We start from the raw sequence: 20,643 nt of genomic DNA, 5'->3' as shown, positions 1-20,643 counted from the left end.
GCCGGCGCCACCAGTAGAACTACAACTGCAAGGAAGACAAGGCTGGACTCCATGGGCCATTAATTATGTTTTTATCTATAGGACAAATATTAGAAAGATAAAATCTAATTTTACTTAGAGAGGGTGTTCCTCTTTAAAGTGACAGTAAAGTAAATTTTTTACTTTTTAAATAAAATAAAGAGGTCATATATATCTGCTCTGTACAATGATTTTGCACAGAAAGCACCATCATCTGATTTTCTGGCAGTCCCCTATCTTACCTTCTTCCTGCTTCAAGTGCCTCTTTAGTAAGCTGGGTGCGATGCAGGTACCCATGCATGCGTGCTCATGAGCCACACTGTGTGCGGACATATGCACACACAGCACCTGTAAGCCACGCCCTCGATCCCTCCTCACAGTAGTTTGACCGACAGCAGCAATGGCTCCCACTGCCCTCTGTGTTTTCTGGGAGACCAGGACGTGAGAGGAGCAGTGACAGGAGCCAAGTGTTTAGGGATGGGGGTACCAGGACAGCTACTGGGGGTTTATAACTTCATGTAGATAATGCATTAACCACTTCCCATCCGGCCCATGTACATAAACGGCTGGACGGCGGCAGTGAAGGAGCAGGTTGCCGTTTATAAACAGCCCCCCCATTTACAGATTGGCCAATCAGTGATCACATAAATAGTAGTAAGCAAGATGTCACTTCTGACATCATTGCTTACTATGTGTGAAATCTGTGAATGATCACAGCGGTCACATGGTACAAGGCTATTCACAACAGCCTTGTACCATGTGACAAGCTGTGACCAATCAGGAATGCAGCCAGAGAGAAGGAGAAATGATTGCTTTTACAGCCTTTATGGGTGTAAAAGCAATCAGTGTAAAAAAAGAAAAAAAAATCATCACCCCCCACAAGTAGTACAGTGTCACTATGGTGACACTGTACTGCTAGGGTGACAGTATGTTAATAAAAAAAAAACAAATAATACAAAAAAAATAAAAATGTAAAAAATAAATTTTGAAAAATTATAATTTTTGGTTATAAACTAATTTGGGTATTTCTTTTTAGAGGAATATGCTCTGGACTGAGATAAGCACACACTGTAGAGGGATATGCTCTGGACTGAGATAAGCACACACTGTAGAGGGATATACTCTGGACTGAGATAATCACACACTATAGAGGGATATGCTCTGGACTGAGATAAGCACACACTATAGAGGGATATGCTCTGGACTGAGATAAGCACACACTATAGAGGGATATGCTCTGGACTGAGATAAGCACACACTGTAGAGGGATATGCTCTGGACTGAGATAAGCACACTGTAGAGGGATATGCTCTGGACTGAGATAAGCACACACTGTAGAGGGATATGCTCTGGACTGAGATAAGCACACACTATAGAGGGATATGCTCTGGACTGAGATAAGCACACACTATAGAGGGATATGCTCTGGACTGAGATAAGCACACACTGTAGAGGGATATGCTCTGGACTGAGATAAGCACACTGTAGAGGGATATGCTCTGGACTGAGATAAGCACACTGTAGAGGGATATGCTCTGGACTGAGATAAGCACACACTGTAGAGGGATATACTCTGGACTGAGATAAGCACACACTGTAGAGGGATATGCTCTGGACTGAGATAAGCACACTGTAGAGGGATATGCTCTGGACTGAGATAAGCACACTGTAGAGGGATATGCTCTGGACTGAGATAAGCACACTGTAGAGGGATATGCTCTGGACTGAGATAAGCACACACTGTATAGGGATATACTCTGGACTGAGATAAGCACACACTGTAGAGGGATATGCTCTGGACTGAGATAAACACATACTATAGAGTGATATGCTCTGGACTGAGATAAGCACACACTATAGAGGGATATGCTCTGGACTGAGATAAGCACACTAGAGAGGGATATGCTCTGGACTGAGATAAGCACACACTGTAGAGGGATATGCTCTGGACTGAGATAAGCACATTAGAGAGTGATATGCTCTGGACTGAGATAAGCACATGCTGTAGAGGGATATGCTCTGGACTGAGATAAGCTCACACTGTAGAGGGATATGCTCTGGACTGAGATAAGCACACACTGTAGAGGGATATGCTTTGTTCATATTTCGTTTACAGCCACTTTAACAAACATGAAGCTAGGTGAAGGATACATATTACAGGCACTCAGAAAAAGTTCACTTTTTACTGGATTACACCTTAAAGAAAAAGATGGCACTCTCATCCCCTTATAGCACAAGAATTACACACGATACAGCACAAAAAAGTCAGATTCAAATGAAGTAAAAAAAAAAGAAAAGAAGAATAAAAATAAGATTTCAAAAGAGCATCTTCCTGCGGGGAACAGGAAGAGAACGGGAACACAAAGCAAAGTTTCGGAATGTTTTAAGGCATTGTTCTTTGAAGTCTTCATCGGGCCGTCCTCAGTGCGGCAGAATCCTTCCTTCAGATAGGAGGGAGAATGAGAAGAGATGTTGTTCCTGCAGAATTATAACGCAAACTATATTGTGGTTTTCCTGTATCTCCGCTCTGCCAGGACACATTTACATCTCCTTCATCTGGACGGTCAGGAACATCACATCCAGGGGTCCCACTGGCTACAAAGAACGAGCACAGGGAACAAAGGGGATCAGTCTGCGCTCAGAGGCAGGAACAGGAAATGGACGCAGGTGACAAGGGACACGGTTCAGGACGATGACAAGCGAGGGGAACGTGGAAGTGTAGTCAGAGCTTGTGCTGTTGTAGAGCAGCCGGAGACATTTCTTTTACTTTAAGGCATCGTACATACTATGTGCGGCAACACTTGTTGCATGAAGCAGCGAACCACAATGCACTTTACGGCATTGCCACATGCTGCATGTTCTCTTCAGAAGGTCCACTGGGGTGGCATTCAGAACAATGTGCATCCCAATATACGTTCCGAGAGATGAGCATTGCGCGGCAATGCAACGGTGTGCGTTGTGGTGAATTGGCAAAAAAATAGTGCATGCGCTACTGCAAAAACATGGCGTGAACAGGCTGGCTTCAAGGCTAGGTTGCGTTTGAGCTACTTCTGCATTGCGTTGCATTTTTATTTTTTTCATTTGTCTTTTTTGTTGTTACTAGGCAGATTTAAAACGCGAAAGGCATAAAAAATGCGCAGAAAAAAACGCACTACAAGCTTTTCTGCAGAGTTTCCACTGAAGTCTATAGAACCAAAAACGCAACTTTTTCCTTCAAAAAAGTCCCTGACCCTTTCCAAAAAACACACTGGGTGAAAATGCAGAGATGTGAATGTGTCCTATAGGAAATCATGTTAAATTGACTGTACTGCGTTTCTGCAAAACGCTGCGGAAAACGCTTAGGTGTGAACCTAGGGTAAGGCCTCATGCACACAGGGCATTTTTTGCAGCCACTTTTAGGGGCGCCAGGCATATTTTTTAACTGGTTGTAAACAGCCCTCCGTGTTATCCTATGTGTCCATGCACACTCAGCCCCGGTTCACATATATGCGGCCTTCGTTTTGCGCGGGCAGGAGAGCCCATTCATTTGAATGGACTTCTATGCCCCTTGACACGCAGAAAAAAAATCCCTGCACTTCTTCTGAAAACCCAGCCCGCACGAGAACCTTGGTTCCTAGTATGGTTGCGTTTTCCAGTGCGGGTGGCGTGGCATTAGAACTAATGGCACCCGCCCGCGGGTCCGCATTTCTCTGTGCGGCTGCACGGATTTTCGTGCAGATTCACAGCGGCACCACCCGCACAGATGTGAACCTAGCCTTAGACCCCATCATTGGTGTCAGTGGGAAGAATACTGCCCCATCATTAGTGTCAGTTGAAGGAATAGTGCCCCATCATTGGTATCAGTTGAAGGAATAGTGCCCTATCACTGGCGTCAGTGAAAGGAATAGTGACCCATTAATGGTGTCAGTGGGAGGAATAGTGCCCCATTATTGGTGTCAGTGGGAGAAATAGTGTCCCATCATTGGTGTCAGTGGGAGGAATAGTGCCCCATCATTGGTGTCAGTGGGAGGAATAGTGCCCCACCTTGGTGTCAGTGGGAGGAATAGTGTCCCATCATTGGTATCAGTGGGAGGAATAGCGCCCCATCATTGGTGTTAGTGGGAAGAATAGTGCCCCATCATTGGTGTCAGTGGGAGGAATAGTGCTCCATCATTGGTGTCAGTGGGAGGAATAGTGCCCCATCATTGGTGTCAGTGGGAGGAATAGTGCCCCATCATTGGTATTATTAGTGGGAGATATATTGCCTCAAGGCCTGGACAAAGTCAAGCAAAGGGCCGCATTCAGCCCCGGGCCACAGTTTGGAGTCCACTGCACTAGACTGAAGCCCTGTCTATTATCTCATTTTATGTACAGACTCTCTAAAAAATAATATCATTGCTGCATGTCAGCAACTGATTTATTTATACTTATGATGTTACTGAAAGGCCCTTGTAAGCCCCTGTTCACACTGGGTGCAACTTGTCATTTGACATGACAGATCAAAGTCGCATGACAAGTTGCGCCCTATTTCCAGCCATGGAACCCTTGTAATCTGTGCGACTTGAGTTGGAGCGCCCTTGAAAAAGGTTCCTGCACTATTTTTGTGAAATTTCATGTGTGACTTGCACTGACATCTGTGTATTTATTCGCACAAATCTCTGCAAGCCGCACATCATTGGCGGCTTTGAAATCATGTGAACCGGGGCTTACACACCATTAGTGCACACTTCCTTTAACCACAAACTTTTTGCATGGTTTGGCTTCCATAGACATTGTGATCACTGAGGGAGAAGAGACCTGGGAAATGCTTCCTCCTGCCTGCAACTGAATAATGACATCATCTCTAAACAAAATCACTGCGCTGGAGTTCAATTATGTTTTTTAACCTCCCTAGCTGTCTGATTATGTCCATATTTCTGTGCTCAAAGCGGTACATTTTTTTGCATGGAAATATGTAGTTTTTTTTTTATTGTAGGCTGTAATTTTTAGGAATAACTCCCTGAAATCTGTCCAAACAAGAGTCTAGTAAACATCCCGGGTAGGATAAAACGTGAAACACGAAATCATAATTTAATAAATAATCATAAAAAATAATATAATAATAAATTTAATTCAATAATGTAATAAAACCAAAAACACTGAAATTTGAAATATAGCGCCAAGTTCGCACATCGCTGAGCAAAGTCGCAAAATCGTTTTCAGTGTCTGATGAGGAATTTCCCCCACGAATCATTATCACTCAATTCTGCAAGTGGTTCTGATTTACTATCGCTGTTCTCTAGCCGGTCTAAAACCGCTTTTGACCTAAAGGGACGCTTTTTGGACGTCATGGACGTTTCTCAGTTTCCAGGCAGAAAGAACAGTAAAAATGCAGGCAGGGTGCCGAACAAAGCACTCGGGACAACATGTATGTGAAATGGTTTGATACAGGAATGTTATACGATGGGATTTTAGTAAATTTAGTGAATGTCATTTTTACAACTTTCCAATTTCCCGCCGTTCCGTCCCCCGTACGTCCTGACGTCGCAGGGAACGGAACCCAGAAGACAGATGCATCGGCCGGAGGACATTGCCGGGGACACTGCAGGGGGGACATCGCAGGAGCGCAGGACAAGGTAAGTGAAGAAGAGATCCCGGAGCAACGCTGCAGTGTATTCCCGAGTGTAGCTCAGGGTTACCGCTTGTGGTGCTGAAACTTTACCCCGAGCTACACTCGGGAATACCGCCAGGGGGGTTAGTGATAAAGGGTGTGGATTTTTTGAGAAATTATACTGGTGCTGTATATTGTGACATGTCAGGAATTTATTCATGATGACTTGTAAAGTTACTGAATGGTCTGCTAACAAAACAAAGACTTCTGCTTCTAGTCTACAGATTTACTGAAACACATATTGTTTTGGTACTGGAAGAAAAGCACCTACATATTGCAGGGCTAAAAACAGAGAGAAAAAACACACACATATATATATATATATGAGCCATACAAAGCAGTGTGCAGGAGCTGACAGGGGTAAGAACTGTATTGTTTACATACAGTCCTCTCCCCCGTCGGTAATACTCGCCAATCACCGGGTGCCAGGGAGTAATCACTGGCCGAGACCTGGTGATTGACAGCCGAGACCGCGAGTGGCAGCACGGATAGGGAGTGCACGCCCCTTGCCCAGAACTGCAAAATCATGTGTATATATACGTGTTTTTGCGCACCCGTGCCGCCCTGTATCAGTATTTCTGCTATAGGGCGGACGGGAAGCAGTTAAGCTTGTTCAATTAAGCTTTGACAATAAAACCTGGAAGCGGATTGGTTTCTCTGCAGAGCTGCACCAGTTTTTGCACCGTGCAGTTTTAGTAAATAACTCCACTTGGAAGAGTTGCAATATAGGGGTGTTGTGAAGTACCACTGCTGAGGAAACAAATGCAGAGGAGATGTAGACCCTCAAAATACCAGAATGTCTACATGTGGGCACTAACAGTGTATGTGCTAAAGATCTGTCTGTATAACAATGAAAAACTCTGGAAGGACTCCAACCCAAGGAGGCACATGTAGCCCTCTGCTACATTCATTTCTAATCACAGAATCCTCTGTTATTGAAAAAAAAAAAGTTCAAACCACTCTTTATAACACACACAGGAGACTAAGGACTGATACCTGTTTGTGAGCAGCTGGGCTAGGCTGACCACTCAGATCTGGGCCCTGCTCTACGCACCGGGAGCTCACAGAAAGCTGGAAGCACCCCCATTGAAAAGGACGTTTTTAATGCAGATAGATGGATGGACAGATGAATAAACGGATAGATTTATTTATTATTTATTTCAGGTACTTATATAGCGCTGTCAATTTACACAGCACTTTACATATATATTGTACATTCACATCAGTCCCTAACCCTCAAGGGGTGTACAATCTAAGGTCCCTAACCCTCAAGGGGTGTACAATCTAAGGTCCCTAACCCTCAAGGGGTGTACAATCTAAGGTCCCTAACCCTCAAGGGGTGTACAATCTAAGGTCCCTAACCCTCAAGGGGTGTACAATCTAAGGTCCCTAACCCTCAAGGGGCGTACAATCTAAGGTCCCTAACTCACATTCATACATACACATACTAGGGACAATTTAGACAGGAGCCAATTCACCTACCAACATGTCTTTGGAGTGTGGAAGGAAACCAGAGTACCCGGAGGAAGCCCATGCAGGCACAGGGAGAATATGCAAACTCCAGGCAGGTGATGCTGTGGTTGGGATTTGAACCGATGACCCTAGTACTGCCATGTGGGAGTGCTAACCATTTAGCCACTAGATAGATAGATAGATAGATAGATAGATAGATAGATAGATAGATAGATAGATATTTAAAAAAAATCATGCAACTGAGAACTATGTTTGAAATGTAATCAAATTAGATAAATTGTCTGCATCTGGAAATGTTGTATAGTGCTGGGCAGAGCCCACAAAGCTTCAAGCTAGTAGTAGAAGGGATAGTATCAGCAGCTATTTGATTTCTCCTAACTTCTACAGTTCTTCTTTAAACAAATGGAGATTGGATAAAGACAACCTGTGCTTTGATTATGCGAGCAAAGAAAAAGCTTCACTTTAACCCCCCTTGCCCTGCAGCACATACCTTTTTATGCTCTCAGGTATGGAGATCATGTGACCGTGGCCATCTTAATGCAAGGCCCAGGGGCCCCAGGTGCATTTGGGCCCCATGGTAATCTTGCTTTACATCATACTTGCCAGCTATCCCGATTTGCTGGGATAATCACACTTTTTTACGATCGTGGCAGCATCCCATAATCTTCAATGTGCCCTCCTGATCGCAGAATTGTTCCCCCCGATCCCCCTGTACTATGACCAACTATGCCCCCTGTACTGTGCGCTTCCGCCCCCCGTACCCTTTGTATTGATTATTCTTTTTATTCTTTGACTTATTGCATTTTATCTTGATGCTTAGAACTAATTTTATTGAAAGTATTATTAAATATACAGAATGTTTAATTCTATCAAATATTTATACTTTCATTCTTAAGAGTAGGTCCATAAATTGGGGAAGGCTCATAGGGGCCCCAGTGCATTACTTTGATCAGTGGCCCATGATGCTATTAAGACAGCCCTGCATGCGATTCCTTTTTCTACTACATTACAGAAGTTGTTTCTCAGACTCTTGGAAGGGACAGAGTTCTCGGCTCTGTGTGAGCATTAAAGCAGAACTTCACTCTCTCAATCCACACTGACTATATTTAATCCTTACAATACTAGCATTAGTGAAACAGATAGAAACTTTATATCATATTTGTTTTAAACTTTGTTCACCTCTTCAGTTACTTCCTGGTTTCTTGCCTGAGCCAAAATGATGTCATACATCCCAGGAGTCTTCAGGAGGGGAGGAGGTTTTTTTTCATCCAAGCACACCCATTTGCCTGCATGCCTGAGCTAAGGGCAGACAAATTCCAGGATGCAAATGCTACATGGATCATCTGACCTTACTCAAGATGTCCATAGCCAAAGAAAAAAAAAAAGGTGTGCCTTTCAAAATGATTTCTCGGCAAAATAAAGCATGGAAACATGGATGGATGGATGGATGAGTGAGTTTCTTTTGAATATTAAAAATGAATTGAACAGCATTTTTGGTTTGTGATGCTTGGATGCAGCGTAGTTCAGCTTTAAGTAGCTTACACAGAGATAAACCTCCTTCTCTCCCAGTGATTAGACCGAGCAGGGGCAAAGGGAAGGGAAGTATATGCAGCTAGTGAGGCTGTCAAAGTGCATCTCTTGCTTTGCCCATCATGCAAAGGTGGCAGAAACATCCATACCTCCCAGAAAGACAGTTGGGAACTGCGACAGTGAAATCTTGCCATTGGGATTATCCCAGAAACCAGGAGCCCAGCCCATCCGGATACATTCATAAATAGAGTATCACCTCTGGGTTAATTGCCCCTTTAAATGATAATTTTCTAAGAAATCTTTTATTTGGCCCCAACCTCCTCAGCCAATTCCTTGCTCCAGATGGCCTGAATTTGTCTGCATTCAAAGTCCAAACTTCTACTGAGAAATTTTAAGTGGAGGGTGGTGCTGGATTCTGGATGTACATTGCAACCGCATTCACTAATTTAGGTGGACCTGAACTCAGAAAGTGAAGATTTGCTATATTGCAGGGAAAATCTAAAAATGTTAATTGTACCTAGACTGTATCCTAATAGATCTACATTTTTTTCCCTTACTTGTCCAGAAAAATAGAAGTTCACTTCCAGACCTGATTGCATCTAGGCACTCCTGTTCTGTAGCCCCATAGATCATTTAAGGCAGTGTTACCTCTGACTTCTAATCTCAGGACATTTGGAGTGAGATTTGGTGATGTCACTACTGTGCTGCTCAACGTTTTCCTTGCTGGAGTGGAAACTATACCAGAGGACCAGTAGGGCAAGAATTCCCTACTTCTGCTTCACCCATTCCGTGGTTCTGTGCTTCCTTTGCTTCTAGCTGCTTCTTGAATATCCCCCCCACTATTCATCAGATTGCCAGTCATCAGGGGGGGGCTCTGACATAAAGACGGTAAACCCTGTCTCTACAAGGATGGCTGCCTGCACACAGAGGCACAAGGCACAGCAATTATGTAGTGGACAAAATCAATGGGATCCTTTGAAAAATTGGTGGGTGCTTAAAATGACTGCCGTGCCAATACGAGGTACAAGGATATCAATCTACTGGCATCAATTCATATTTTTTTTGTGAAGACAGCATCACATAAGCCATAACAAACTGATGTATCAGGGCCCAGCAAGGTCTCTTCATCAAGGCAACATAGCGGCCAGTAGTGAAGAAGGGACCCTGCAAGGTCTCAAAACATTATTTTCATATCATTTATGTGATCTGTCTTCACAATGAATGTGTGAATCGCAGTTATTTGAAGTGCTCTTGACTTTGTATCTTAAGCCTAGTACACACAATGAGAAAATCGGACACAAAATACCGCTTTGGGAGCGATCGTCTGATAATCTGATCGTTAATACACAGCTTTCAAGAGGTAATCACGACAGTTCATGCAAAATTATCTGAAGGGACAAGCACAAAAATGTTTCTCCTCCAATATCAGAATTAACAATTTTCGTTTAATCAGTGCAGTATTTGTCTGTAAAAAATCGAGTGGCGAAGACTGTGCATGCTCAAAAATGAAACAACACATTACAATATAATAAGTCACTTCCGGAGTTGCATTCTGTCTTATGAGAATATATTTGTAACGTTAGTAACCTATTTTTAACCATTTCCGTGCCATACTATAGCAGAAATACTTCTACAGGATGGCACGGGTGTGCAAAATCACGTATATATACGTGATTTTGCAGTTCCGGGTAGGGGGCGCACGCGCCCTACCTGTGCAGCCATTCGCGGCTTCGATGGTCAATCACCAGGTCCCGGCTGGTGATTACTCGCCAGCACCCAGTGATCGCCAAGTATCTTCTGATGGGGGAGAGACCTGTGTATAAACCGTACAAAGCAGTGTGCTAACAGTGAAAAACACACAGCCAACATAGTGAAACAGCACACAATTAACCCCTTGATCACCCCAGATGGTAAACCCTTCCTGCCCAGTGCCATTAGTACAGTGTCAGTGCTTTTTATTAGCACTGATCAATGTATTGGTGTCACTGGGGATGTCAGTGACACCAAGTCAGTTCCCTCCAGTATCAGAATGCCCGCTGCAGTCCCGCTATAAGTCGCTGATCGCCACCATTACTAGTAAAAATAAAAATAAAAAAAATCCAGTATCTATACTGCCATTTGTAAACGCTATAACTTTCATGTAAACCAATTAATTTACACGTATTGGGTTTTTCTTTAGCAAAGATGAGGAGTAGAATACATTCTGGCCTAAATTTATGACGAAATTTGATTTTTAAAATTTTTTTTACTGGACATATTTAATAGCAAAAAGTCAAAAATATTGTTTTTTTTCTCAAAATTGTCTTATTGTTTATAGAGCAAAAAATAAAAAATGCACAGGCGATCAAATATTACCAGAAAAAAACTCTATTTGAGGGAAAAAAGGCCGTAAATTTAATTTGGGTGCAGCGTTGCATGACCGCGCAATTGTCAGTTAAAGTAACGCAGCGCCGTATCGCAAAAAATGGCCTGGTGAGGAAGGGGGGAAAATCCTCAGGAAGGCAAGTGGTTAATATGAGACCAACATGCAAAAAAACAAAAACAAACAAAAAGGGCATTTGTCTGCTGGCTTTAGTATTGGGAAAAGGCTACAGGGAACTTACAGGCAATATTGGGGTCCTTTTCCTTCTGCTTGCTGGATTTCACAGTACAGGACCTCTTTAGAATACATACATGTATCAAACACCATCATCCAGCAAAAAGAAAGGGGTGGCCTATGACTACACACGTGTTACACTTACTAAGTTACAGTTTGTTATAGATTCATATGTATTTTATCATCCAATACAAAATGTTAATAATTCCGCATGACTTCCTTAGACTGTATTTTGTACCATTATACTGTAGTTTCCCTCATTATTGCCCTCATTATTATACAGGATTTATATAGCGCCAACAGTTTACTCAGCGCTTTACAAAATAACGGGAGACAATACAGCAACAATACAGTTCAATACAAGAGGGTTAGGAGGGCCCTGCTCCTTGGAGCTTACAATCTAAGAGGGAGGGGCTAGTGGTACAAAAGGTAATAAATGTGGGGGATGGACTGGTAGGAGGAGTAGAAGATTCCATTATTAGCTGAGGGCAGGATAGGCTTCCCTGAAGAGATCGGTTTTCAGAGATCGCCTAAAAGTGAGCAGAGTATGCGATAGTCTGATAAATTGGAGTAGAGAGTTCCAGAGCATGGGGGAAGCTCTGGAGAAGTCCTGGAGACGAGCTTGGGAGGAGGAGACGAGAGAGCTAGAGAGCAGGAGGTCGTGCGAGGAGCGGAGAGGACGGTTTGGGTGATATTTGGAGACAAGATTGGTGATGTAATTTGGGGCAGAGTTATAAATGGCTTTATATGTTATTGTTAATGTTTTGAATTTTATCCGTTGGGCAATGGGAAGCCAGTGGAGGGATTGGCAGAGAGGGGTGGAGGACATTGAGTGGAGGTCAGTGGAGGGATTGGCAGAGAAGGATGGAGGACACTGAGTGGAAAGATTGGCAGAGAGGGATGGAGGACACTGAGTGGAGGCCAGTGGAGGGATTGGCAGAGAGGGATGGAGGACACTGGGTGGAGGCCAGTGGAGGGATTGGCAGAGAGGGGTGGAGGACAATGAGTGGAGGCCAGTGGAGGGATTGGCAGAGAGGGGTGGAGGACACTGAGTGGAAGCCAGTGGAGGGATTGGCAGAGAGGGATGGAGGACACTGAGTGGAGCCAGTGGAGGGATTGGCAGAGAGGGATGGAGGACACTGAGTGGAGGCCAGTGGAGGGATTGGCAGAGAGGGATGGCAGATACAGAACGGTTAGTAAGGTGGATGAGTCTGGCAGCAGCATTCATGATAGACTGAAGAGGGGATAGCCTGCGATGAGGTCGGCCAATGAGGAGGGAGTTACAATAGTCAAGGCAAATGTAATGTAAACATGTGAGCCATGCAATTACTACACACTTACAGCGATACAGACAAGAATAGGGCAGACATGTTCCCCGTCAGGACACTTACCAAAAGAATACCTGCAAGACACAAAACAAAGAATTCTGTTAGAGAGAAAGTGTGAAGAAAGAACTATCAGTGTTGTCAGTAACATCCAATTACATTCAACATTCCACCCAATAAAAGGAAGACTCTGGCTGGTTTCTGTGGGCTCCACTGTCAGTTTTCGAAGGACTAATAGATACTTTAAACATCTGGAAGCGCAAAAAAAAAAATGACAAAGTGGATAATAAACGTCAATTATAACGTTTTCCTGTCTTTTTAGTTTTGGATACAGTGGGCGAGGATTAGGACCCCTGTTGGGTTCTTACTACTATTGGGTAAAACCTGACAGGGGGATTTATTCTTCCCAACTCTGACAAAAATAAAACGTTTTATCTGGTCATATGGAAAACCCTCACCCCAAAAAAAAAAAAAAAAAAGTTGAAATCCGGTGAAAACCAACCTGTCAGCAGGACTCCAGACCCCGCCTTCCCCCGTACTGCAAGGGTTAATACTTGTTTTTATACAGGGAAACATTAAAAAGCAGTTTAAATTACATTATCTCATGCTACCCCAGCACTCTCCTCTTCCCTCTGAAGCTCCGAGCTGTAGATGGGTTCTCAGAGTCCTTACTGGCAATGCAGGTCCATTGGTCCTGCATTGTACGTGATTATGTCATAGTGCTACTAACGAATGGAGCAGCGAAGGCAGGGGTATCATAATCAATTTCACTGTGGGCCGCATCAGCATTATGATTGCCCTCAAAGGACATGATGTCTCTGTAAGAGCTTGAGCTATTTTGCAAAGAATGGGCAGAAATGTCCCTCTCTAGATGTGCAAAGCTGGTAGAGACATCCCCAAAAAGACTTGCAGCTAGAATTTGTGAAAAATTTTGCAAACCATTTAGCATTTTCCCTCCACTTCACAATTATGTGCCACTTTGTGTTGGTCTATCACAGGGGTGGGCAAACTTTTTGACTTGAAGGCCGCAATGGGTTCATATATTGGACCCGGGGGCTGGACCCATAGTAATTCATCCCCCATAGTAATTCATCCCCCATATAGTAATTCATCCCCCATATAGTAATTCATCCCCCCTATAGTAATTCATCCCCCATATAGTAATTCATCCCCCATAGTAATTCATCCCCCATATAGTAATTCATCCCCCATAGTAATTCATCCCCCATATAGTAATTCATCCCCCACATAGTAATTCATCCCCCATATAGTAATTCATCCCCCACATAGTAATTCATCCCCCATATAGTAATTCATCCCCCATAGTAATTCATCCCCCACATAGTAATTCATCCCCCACATAGTAATTCATCCCCCACATAGTAATTCATCCCCCATAGTAATTCATCCCCCATATAGTAATTCATCCCTCATAGTAATTCATCCCCCATATAGTAATTCATCCCCCATATAGTAATTCATCCCCCCTATAGTAATTCATCCCCCATAGTAATTCATCCCCCATATAGTAATTCATCCCCCCATAGTAATTCATTCCCCATATTGTGTCAATTCACTTACCTTTGCTCCGCGCGTTCCTCTCGCCGTGTTCCTGCGCCGTTCCGGTCTTCAGGGCGGACTGTGAGAGGAGCCTAGCTCCCCTCACGTTCGTCACGCTGCCCCGCCTACATCCTGACAGCCAATGTTTGCCACGCTCCGCGGGCCGGATTAAAAGGTCCGCCGGACCGTATACGGCCCGCGGGCCGTAGTTTGCCCATTGCTGGTCTATCACATAAAATCCCAATAACATACATTTACGTTTTTGGTTGTAAAATGACAAAATGTGGAAAATTGCAAGTGGTTTAATTACTTTTTCAAGGCACCGTATCTTCAACTTTTTTTTTTGTTCTCTGTATTTCTCAGGGCAGGTTTCCTGATGGTGAAAACAGTAAGCAGTGTCACCCTATAGAAAAATACCCGAAAAAGTACCTTCACAGTGTTTTAGTATAGGACTTAATTGTCCACTGCTTATCTGTTCCTGTCCTAATTTATGATGCTAGCTTTGGAATGTGCGCACACTGGAAGAAACTCACGCTGACACACAAGTTCAGTCTATGAATACTTCTAGTTTATTATAATGAGAAAGTGAACTTATATATGCAGAATGATGCAAGAGTCATGTGACAACAGCATAAGCATTATATTAGTCTTTGATTGGTCATTTCCACACGAAAACAATCTCCGTCATGGTATAGGTGTGATCTTCTTCCATCTTATCTTATAGAGAAGAAAAACATTCCTTTGTTTCCCAAATCACATGATGGGAGGGGGTCTGTGTGTGTGAGCAGACATTTCTTAAGCAAGGATTTCTTATAGTACCACAAAGCCCAGCAGGCAGAAAATATTCACACAACATATGTATTAAAGTATAAAAGTAAATATTTATAAAACTTATAGAAATAGCATATATATATATATATATATATATATATATATATATATATATTCAATAGGAAACTAAATAGGCATTTTACCAAATCCATCACAACAGCAGATCACCAGGGATTATTTTAACAAAACCTGCAGTAAAAAATATTGAAAATGACTTTTCGATTTATATTACTTGAGGTGATTGTAGCTGTATTACTGCCTGGACCTTGAAGGGGACATACCCCGAAAGCTTGTCCTCAAAATTGTATGTTAGTGCAGGGCTTGAAATTTTCAATCGCCTGCTCGCCAATGGCGAGTGGAAACTATGGTGGGGGCAAGTGCACCCCCCAGGGCAGGGGCGTATCTACCGCGAGGCACCGTTCCCCGGAAGAAGGGACCTTTTGGGCAGCAGCAGACAGAGCTATGCAGGGCCGCCAGCAGAGGGGGTCGCACCGGTACCCTTGCAGTGGCCTGGACAGCAGGAGAATCGATGCGGGGGAGGGCAGGTGCAGAGCGATGCTCCTGTACCTCTCCCTCCAGCAGCTGACGAGCCGGGACCAGGGGACAGCCTGGAGCAGGGAGAGAAGTGTCAGAGAGGAATAAGCCCGGAGCAGGTGAGCTGTGCTGTGTTCTGTGGGATCTCCCTCCCTCCCTACACTGACGAATCGTATGGGGCTGCAAACTCACCACCCCCCCCCCCCCCTTCCTGCTGCCCGGAGATCAGCAGCCCTTGGAGAAGGTGTTTGTGTGCAGCCCCATACGATGTGAGAAAGGAAGAGAGAGAGAGAGAGAGAGGAAAGAGAGAGGGGTGGGGAGAGGGGGAAAGAGAGAGAGAGGGGGGAGAGGGGGGAAGAGAGAGAGAGGAGGGGGAAGAGAGAGAGAGGAGGGGGAAGAGAGAGAGAGGAGGGGGAAGAGAGAGAGAGAGAGAGAGAGAGAGGAGGGGAAAGAGAGAGAGGGGGGAGAGACAGGGGGAGGGGGGAAGAGAAGAGAGAGAGGGGGAAGAGAGAGAGGGGGAAAGAGATGGGGGAGAGGGGGGGAGAGAGGGGGGAAAGAGAGGGGGGAAAGAGAGGGGGGAAAGAGAGGGGGGGGGAAGAGAGAGGGGGAGGGGGGAAGAGAGAGAGGGGTGAGGGAGGGAGAGAGAGGGGGGAAAGAGAGAGATGGAGGGGGAAAGAGAGAGAGGGAGGGGGAAAGAGAGAGAGAGAGAGAGAGGGAAAGAGAGGGGGAAGAGAGAGAGGGGGGAAGAGAGAGGGAGGGGGAAGAGAGAGAGAGTGGGGAAAGAGAGAGAGGGGGGGGGAGATGGGGAAGAGAGAGGGGAGGGGGGAGAGAGGGGGGGAGAGAGAGGGGGGAGGGGGAGGGGGTAGGAGAGAGATGGGGGAGAGAGGGGAGAGGGGGGGAGAGAGGGGGAGAGGGGGGAGAGAGGGGAGAGGGGGAGAGAGGGGAGAGAGAGGGGGGGAAGAGAGAGGGGGAGAGAGAGGGGGAAGAGAGAGGGGGGAAGAGAGGGGGGAGAGAGAGAGAGATGGGGGGAGGGGAAAGAGAGAGGGGGGGAGAGATGGGGGGAGAGAGATGGGGGAGAGAAAGAGGGGGGGGAGAGGGGGGAAGAGAGGGAGGAAAGAGAGAGAAAAGAGAGAGAGGAGAGAGGAGAGAGAGAAGAGGAAAGAGGAGAGAGAGATGAAAGAGAGGGGAGAGAGAGGGGGGTGGGGGGGGGAGAGGGGAGAGAGAGGGGTGAGGAGAGAGAGGAGAGAGAGGGGTGAGGAGAGAGAGAGGGGTGAGGAGAGAGAGGGGGGAGGGGAGAGGGAAGAGAGAGAGGGAGGGGGTGGGGAAAGAGAGAGAGAGAGGAAAGAAAGAGGGAGAGGCAGAAGGAGAGCGAGGGAAGATATGTATTTCTGTGTATGTACATGTATCTGTGTGTCTTTACGTGGCTTTGTGTGTATTCATGTGTCTATATGTATGTGTGTGTGTATTCATGTGTCTATATGTATGTGTGTGTGTATTCATGTGTCTCTGTATGTGTCTCTGTTTGTTGGTGGCGAGTAACTCTAAGGCCTGGCTAGTAGCTCAGGACATGAAATTTTAAGCCCTGTGTTAGTGCAAATAAAAAAAGTATCACGGAAACTATTCAATTGTTTCTGCCGATTTACATTAAACTTTCTATGAGATTTTAGGGATTGGGTTTACATATAATTTAATCTCCCGGTATATTTTTGGATTGAAGCAAACATGTACAGAAAACACAATCTCAGGGAGAATGACCCTGATGAGACTGAACCCAGGACCCCAGTGCGCTGACATCAGTTAGAACGTACTGATTACAGCGAAGGGTGGGGGGGGGAGCGCACTGAAACTCCCCACCTCTCCTATGAACCGTGTCTGTCCTTCCCCTTCGCATCCAAAAAACTGCAATTCAGCTTGGCAAAGACAAACTCTTATTAGAGGAAGCCCTGGAGACAGCATTAGCACCAGGCACAGGATGCTGCAGAGATGCTCTGGCTGTTTATAATGAAATAAATCTTTGAAATCCAATCCTTTCTCCAGAGTGCAAGAATTCAAACTGATTCAGACTTCCAGTCAGCTTTCAATGATTATCTTGGTCTGTTCTTCAAATAAAGCAAGAGACTAAATAGAAAGAAAAAAAAAAAAGCCCGCATCTCCTTCTGCCAGGATGAGCTGATGTACAGTTCCCGTGCGTTACATAGACACAGATAATTACAAATGTAATGACTGGTGACATTTTTATTAAAGAAGCACAAGGAATTCATCAGCAACTCTAAGTCACCATCAATCAAGGAAATACTGCAAATGTGTTAAAAGTAAAAAAAAGCCACTCATTGTACCCTTAGGCTTTGTTTACATGGGTGTCTTGGGGGAGGTATTACCAGGAGGTTGTGCCCTCCCGAACCAGGGCATGCAGCTGCACAGGGTTCTACACGTTGCAACAGTGATACTGCAAACGCCAAAAATGATGCAGCATGGCGCATTTGGTGAGCGTCACCACCGTTGAAAGTAACCAACGCAGGTCTATGGCGCTGCACTGCAACCGCGTGAATATATCATAGTGGTGAGGGCTAAATCAAAACTCCCTCTAAAAATCAATCCACCTCAGATCACTTCTCAGAGGGGTGGCATTTGTAAATAAGCCCTTATTATGTATTTATATTGAGCAGGCTTTCCTTGTCAGAACTGCAGCCTCTTGTCACATGAGGCTAACTTTAATTTTACATATTAACGACTGTTAACTTCCTTTCTACCAAAACAAAATCATACATTGAAGTGCTGACGTCTTACTGAGCATACCCTGTCATAAAATTCAAAACATGAACAATAACATATAAAGCCATTTATAACTCTGCCCCAAATTGCATCAACGATCTTGTCTCCAAATATCACCCAAACCGTACTCTCTGCTCCTCCCGCGACCTCCTACTCTCTAGCTGCCTTGTCTCCTCCTCCCATGCTCGTCTCCAGGACTTCTGCAGAGCTTCCCCCATCCTCTGGAACTCTCTACCCCAATTTATCAGACTATTGCCTACTCTGCTCACTTTTAGGTGACCTCTGAAAACTTATCTCTTCAGGGAAGCCTATCCTGCCCTCAGTTAATAATGGAATTTTCTACTCTTCCTACCAGTCCATCCCCCACAGTTACTACCTGTTCTACCACTAGCCCCTCCCTCTTAGATTGTAAGCTCCCAGGATCAGGGCCCTCCTATCCCTCTTGTATTGAACTGTATTGTTGCTGTATTGTCTCCCGTTATATTGTAAAGCGCTGAGCAAACTGTTGGCGCTATATAAATCCTGTATAATAATAATAATCCCAGTCACTAAATCTGAACTCTAGGCAGATATAAAAGACAAAATAAATGTAGCTCTGTTTTCAAGAACATAGCTGAATCTGACCTGGTTTCAGCCTCTTGCAGTCCCTGTGCAGCGGAGCTCAGACTGGGAGAGGGAGAGGCAGCACAAGGATCCAATTATGTGCTGACATTACCATAGCTCTGGAGTTTACATATTAAGAATTTTTTTTAATGGAAACATTACTGGATTCAGTCCTATGTCTTCAGGGGTCATATTGTCCTGGCTTTTGGGTTTGAAATAGATGTCTTATAAAAAAAAAGTCAGGGAAACAGGTTATTTTATTCCACAATTTGTTGGTCTTTTTTCCATTATACAGTAAAAACAGTGTATGAACTACACAAGCCAACTGTCAGCTTTCTAATGAAAGCGATCCAGCAGCTGTACCCCCCCCCCCCCCGGTGGGACCTCCCCTGCCATGCTTTCTAGGCTCCACAAGGCGGGTGTCACTGGGTTGGGGGAGACCTAAAAACATCTGTTCACTGCTCTCCACTAGCTAGAATTAACCCAGACACAGTGGGGGTTATTTACTAAAACTGCAGACTGCAAAATCTGGTGCAGCTCTGCATAGAAACCAATCAGATTCCAGGTTTCAATGCCAAAGCATAACTGAACAAGCTGAAGTCAGAAGCTGATTGGCTACCATGCACAGCTGCACCAGATTCTGAGTGCTCCAGTTTTAGTAATCTACCCCAATGTGTGAAACATCACTTCTGGTTTCTGTGGTCCCATTCCATGGTCCTTGAGGGCATTAGCTTCAAAGGAAGGCAGGTGAGACTTCAGGAGTCTAAAAGACTTATTTCTCATTAAAGAGATCCTGTCTTAAAATATATATATCACATAGTGGACTTTGTGTTCCCTATGTGATATAAATAAAGTGTAACTGAACCTTAAAACAAGTAAAAAAATAAAGTTACACCAAAGTACCTTAACCTCCCACACACACAAACATAAATGCACCCATCAGAGGCGTCTACGTATGAAAACATAGCTTGCAATCCTCCATTGTATTAAAAGAGGTATAGACTCCAGAGAGAGATATAATTTCCCCCGGTACAAATCATTAGTAAGACCTCATCTGGAATATGCAGTTCAGTTTTGGGCACCAATTCACAAAAAGAACATTGGGGAACTGTAGAAAGTACAGAGAAGGGCAACCAAACTGATAAGAGGCATGGAGGAGCTCAGCTATGAGGAAAGATTAGAGGAACTGAATGTATTCTCTCTTGAGAAGAGGAGATTAAGGGGGGATATGATCTCCATGTATAATACATAAGGGGGGATATGATCTCCATGTATAATACATAAGGGGGGATATGATCTCCATGTATAATACATAAGGGGGATATGATCTCCATGTATAATACATAAGGGGGGATATGATCTCCATGTATAATACATAAGGGGGGATATGATCTCCATATATAATACATAAGGGGGGATATGATCACCATGTATAATACATAAGGGGGGATATGATCTCCATGTATAATACATAAGGGGGGGATATGATCTCCATGTATAATACATAAGGGGGATATGATCTCCATGTATAATACATAAGGGGGGGATATGATCTCCATGTATAATACATAAGGGGGATATGATCTCCATGTATAATACATAAGGGGGGGATATGATCTCCATGTATAATACATAAGGGGGATATGATCTCCATGTATAATACATAAGGGGGGATATGATCTCCATGTATAATACATAAGGGGGGGATATGATCTCCATGTATAATAATACATAAGGGGGGATATGATCTCCATGTATAATACATAAGGGGG

The 20,643-nt window shown here is 44.3% G+C and overlaps 1 protein-coding gene across 1 annotated transcript in view; it reads right to left on the bottom strand.

Annotated features, from left to right (window-relative positions):
* The window catches only part of LMF1 (lipase maturation factor 1), a 506,204-nt gene that overhangs the window by 421,316 nt on the left and 64,245 nt on the right, over positions 1-20,643 (bottom strand). Inside the window, exon 3 of the mRNA XM_089656039.1 lies at positions 12,638-12,648. Within this exon, the coding sequence (XP_089512165.1) occupies positions 12,638-12,648 (11 nt within the window). The remainder of the gene's footprint in view (positions 1-12,637; positions 12,649-20,643) is intronic.

This window comes from Staurois parvus, unplaced genomic scaffold (genome assembly GCF_062004578.1).
Source record: "Staurois parvus isolate SC_StPar_1 unplaced genomic scaffold, SC_StPar_1.0 ptg000882l, whole genome shotgun sequence".
NCBI classification, from domain to species: Eukaryota; Metazoa; Chordata; class Amphibia; order Anura; family Ranidae; genus Staurois; species Staurois parvus.
The sequence above is the reverse complement of the archived record's forward strand: the minus strand, read 5'-3'. Positions and strand labels throughout refer to the sequence as shown.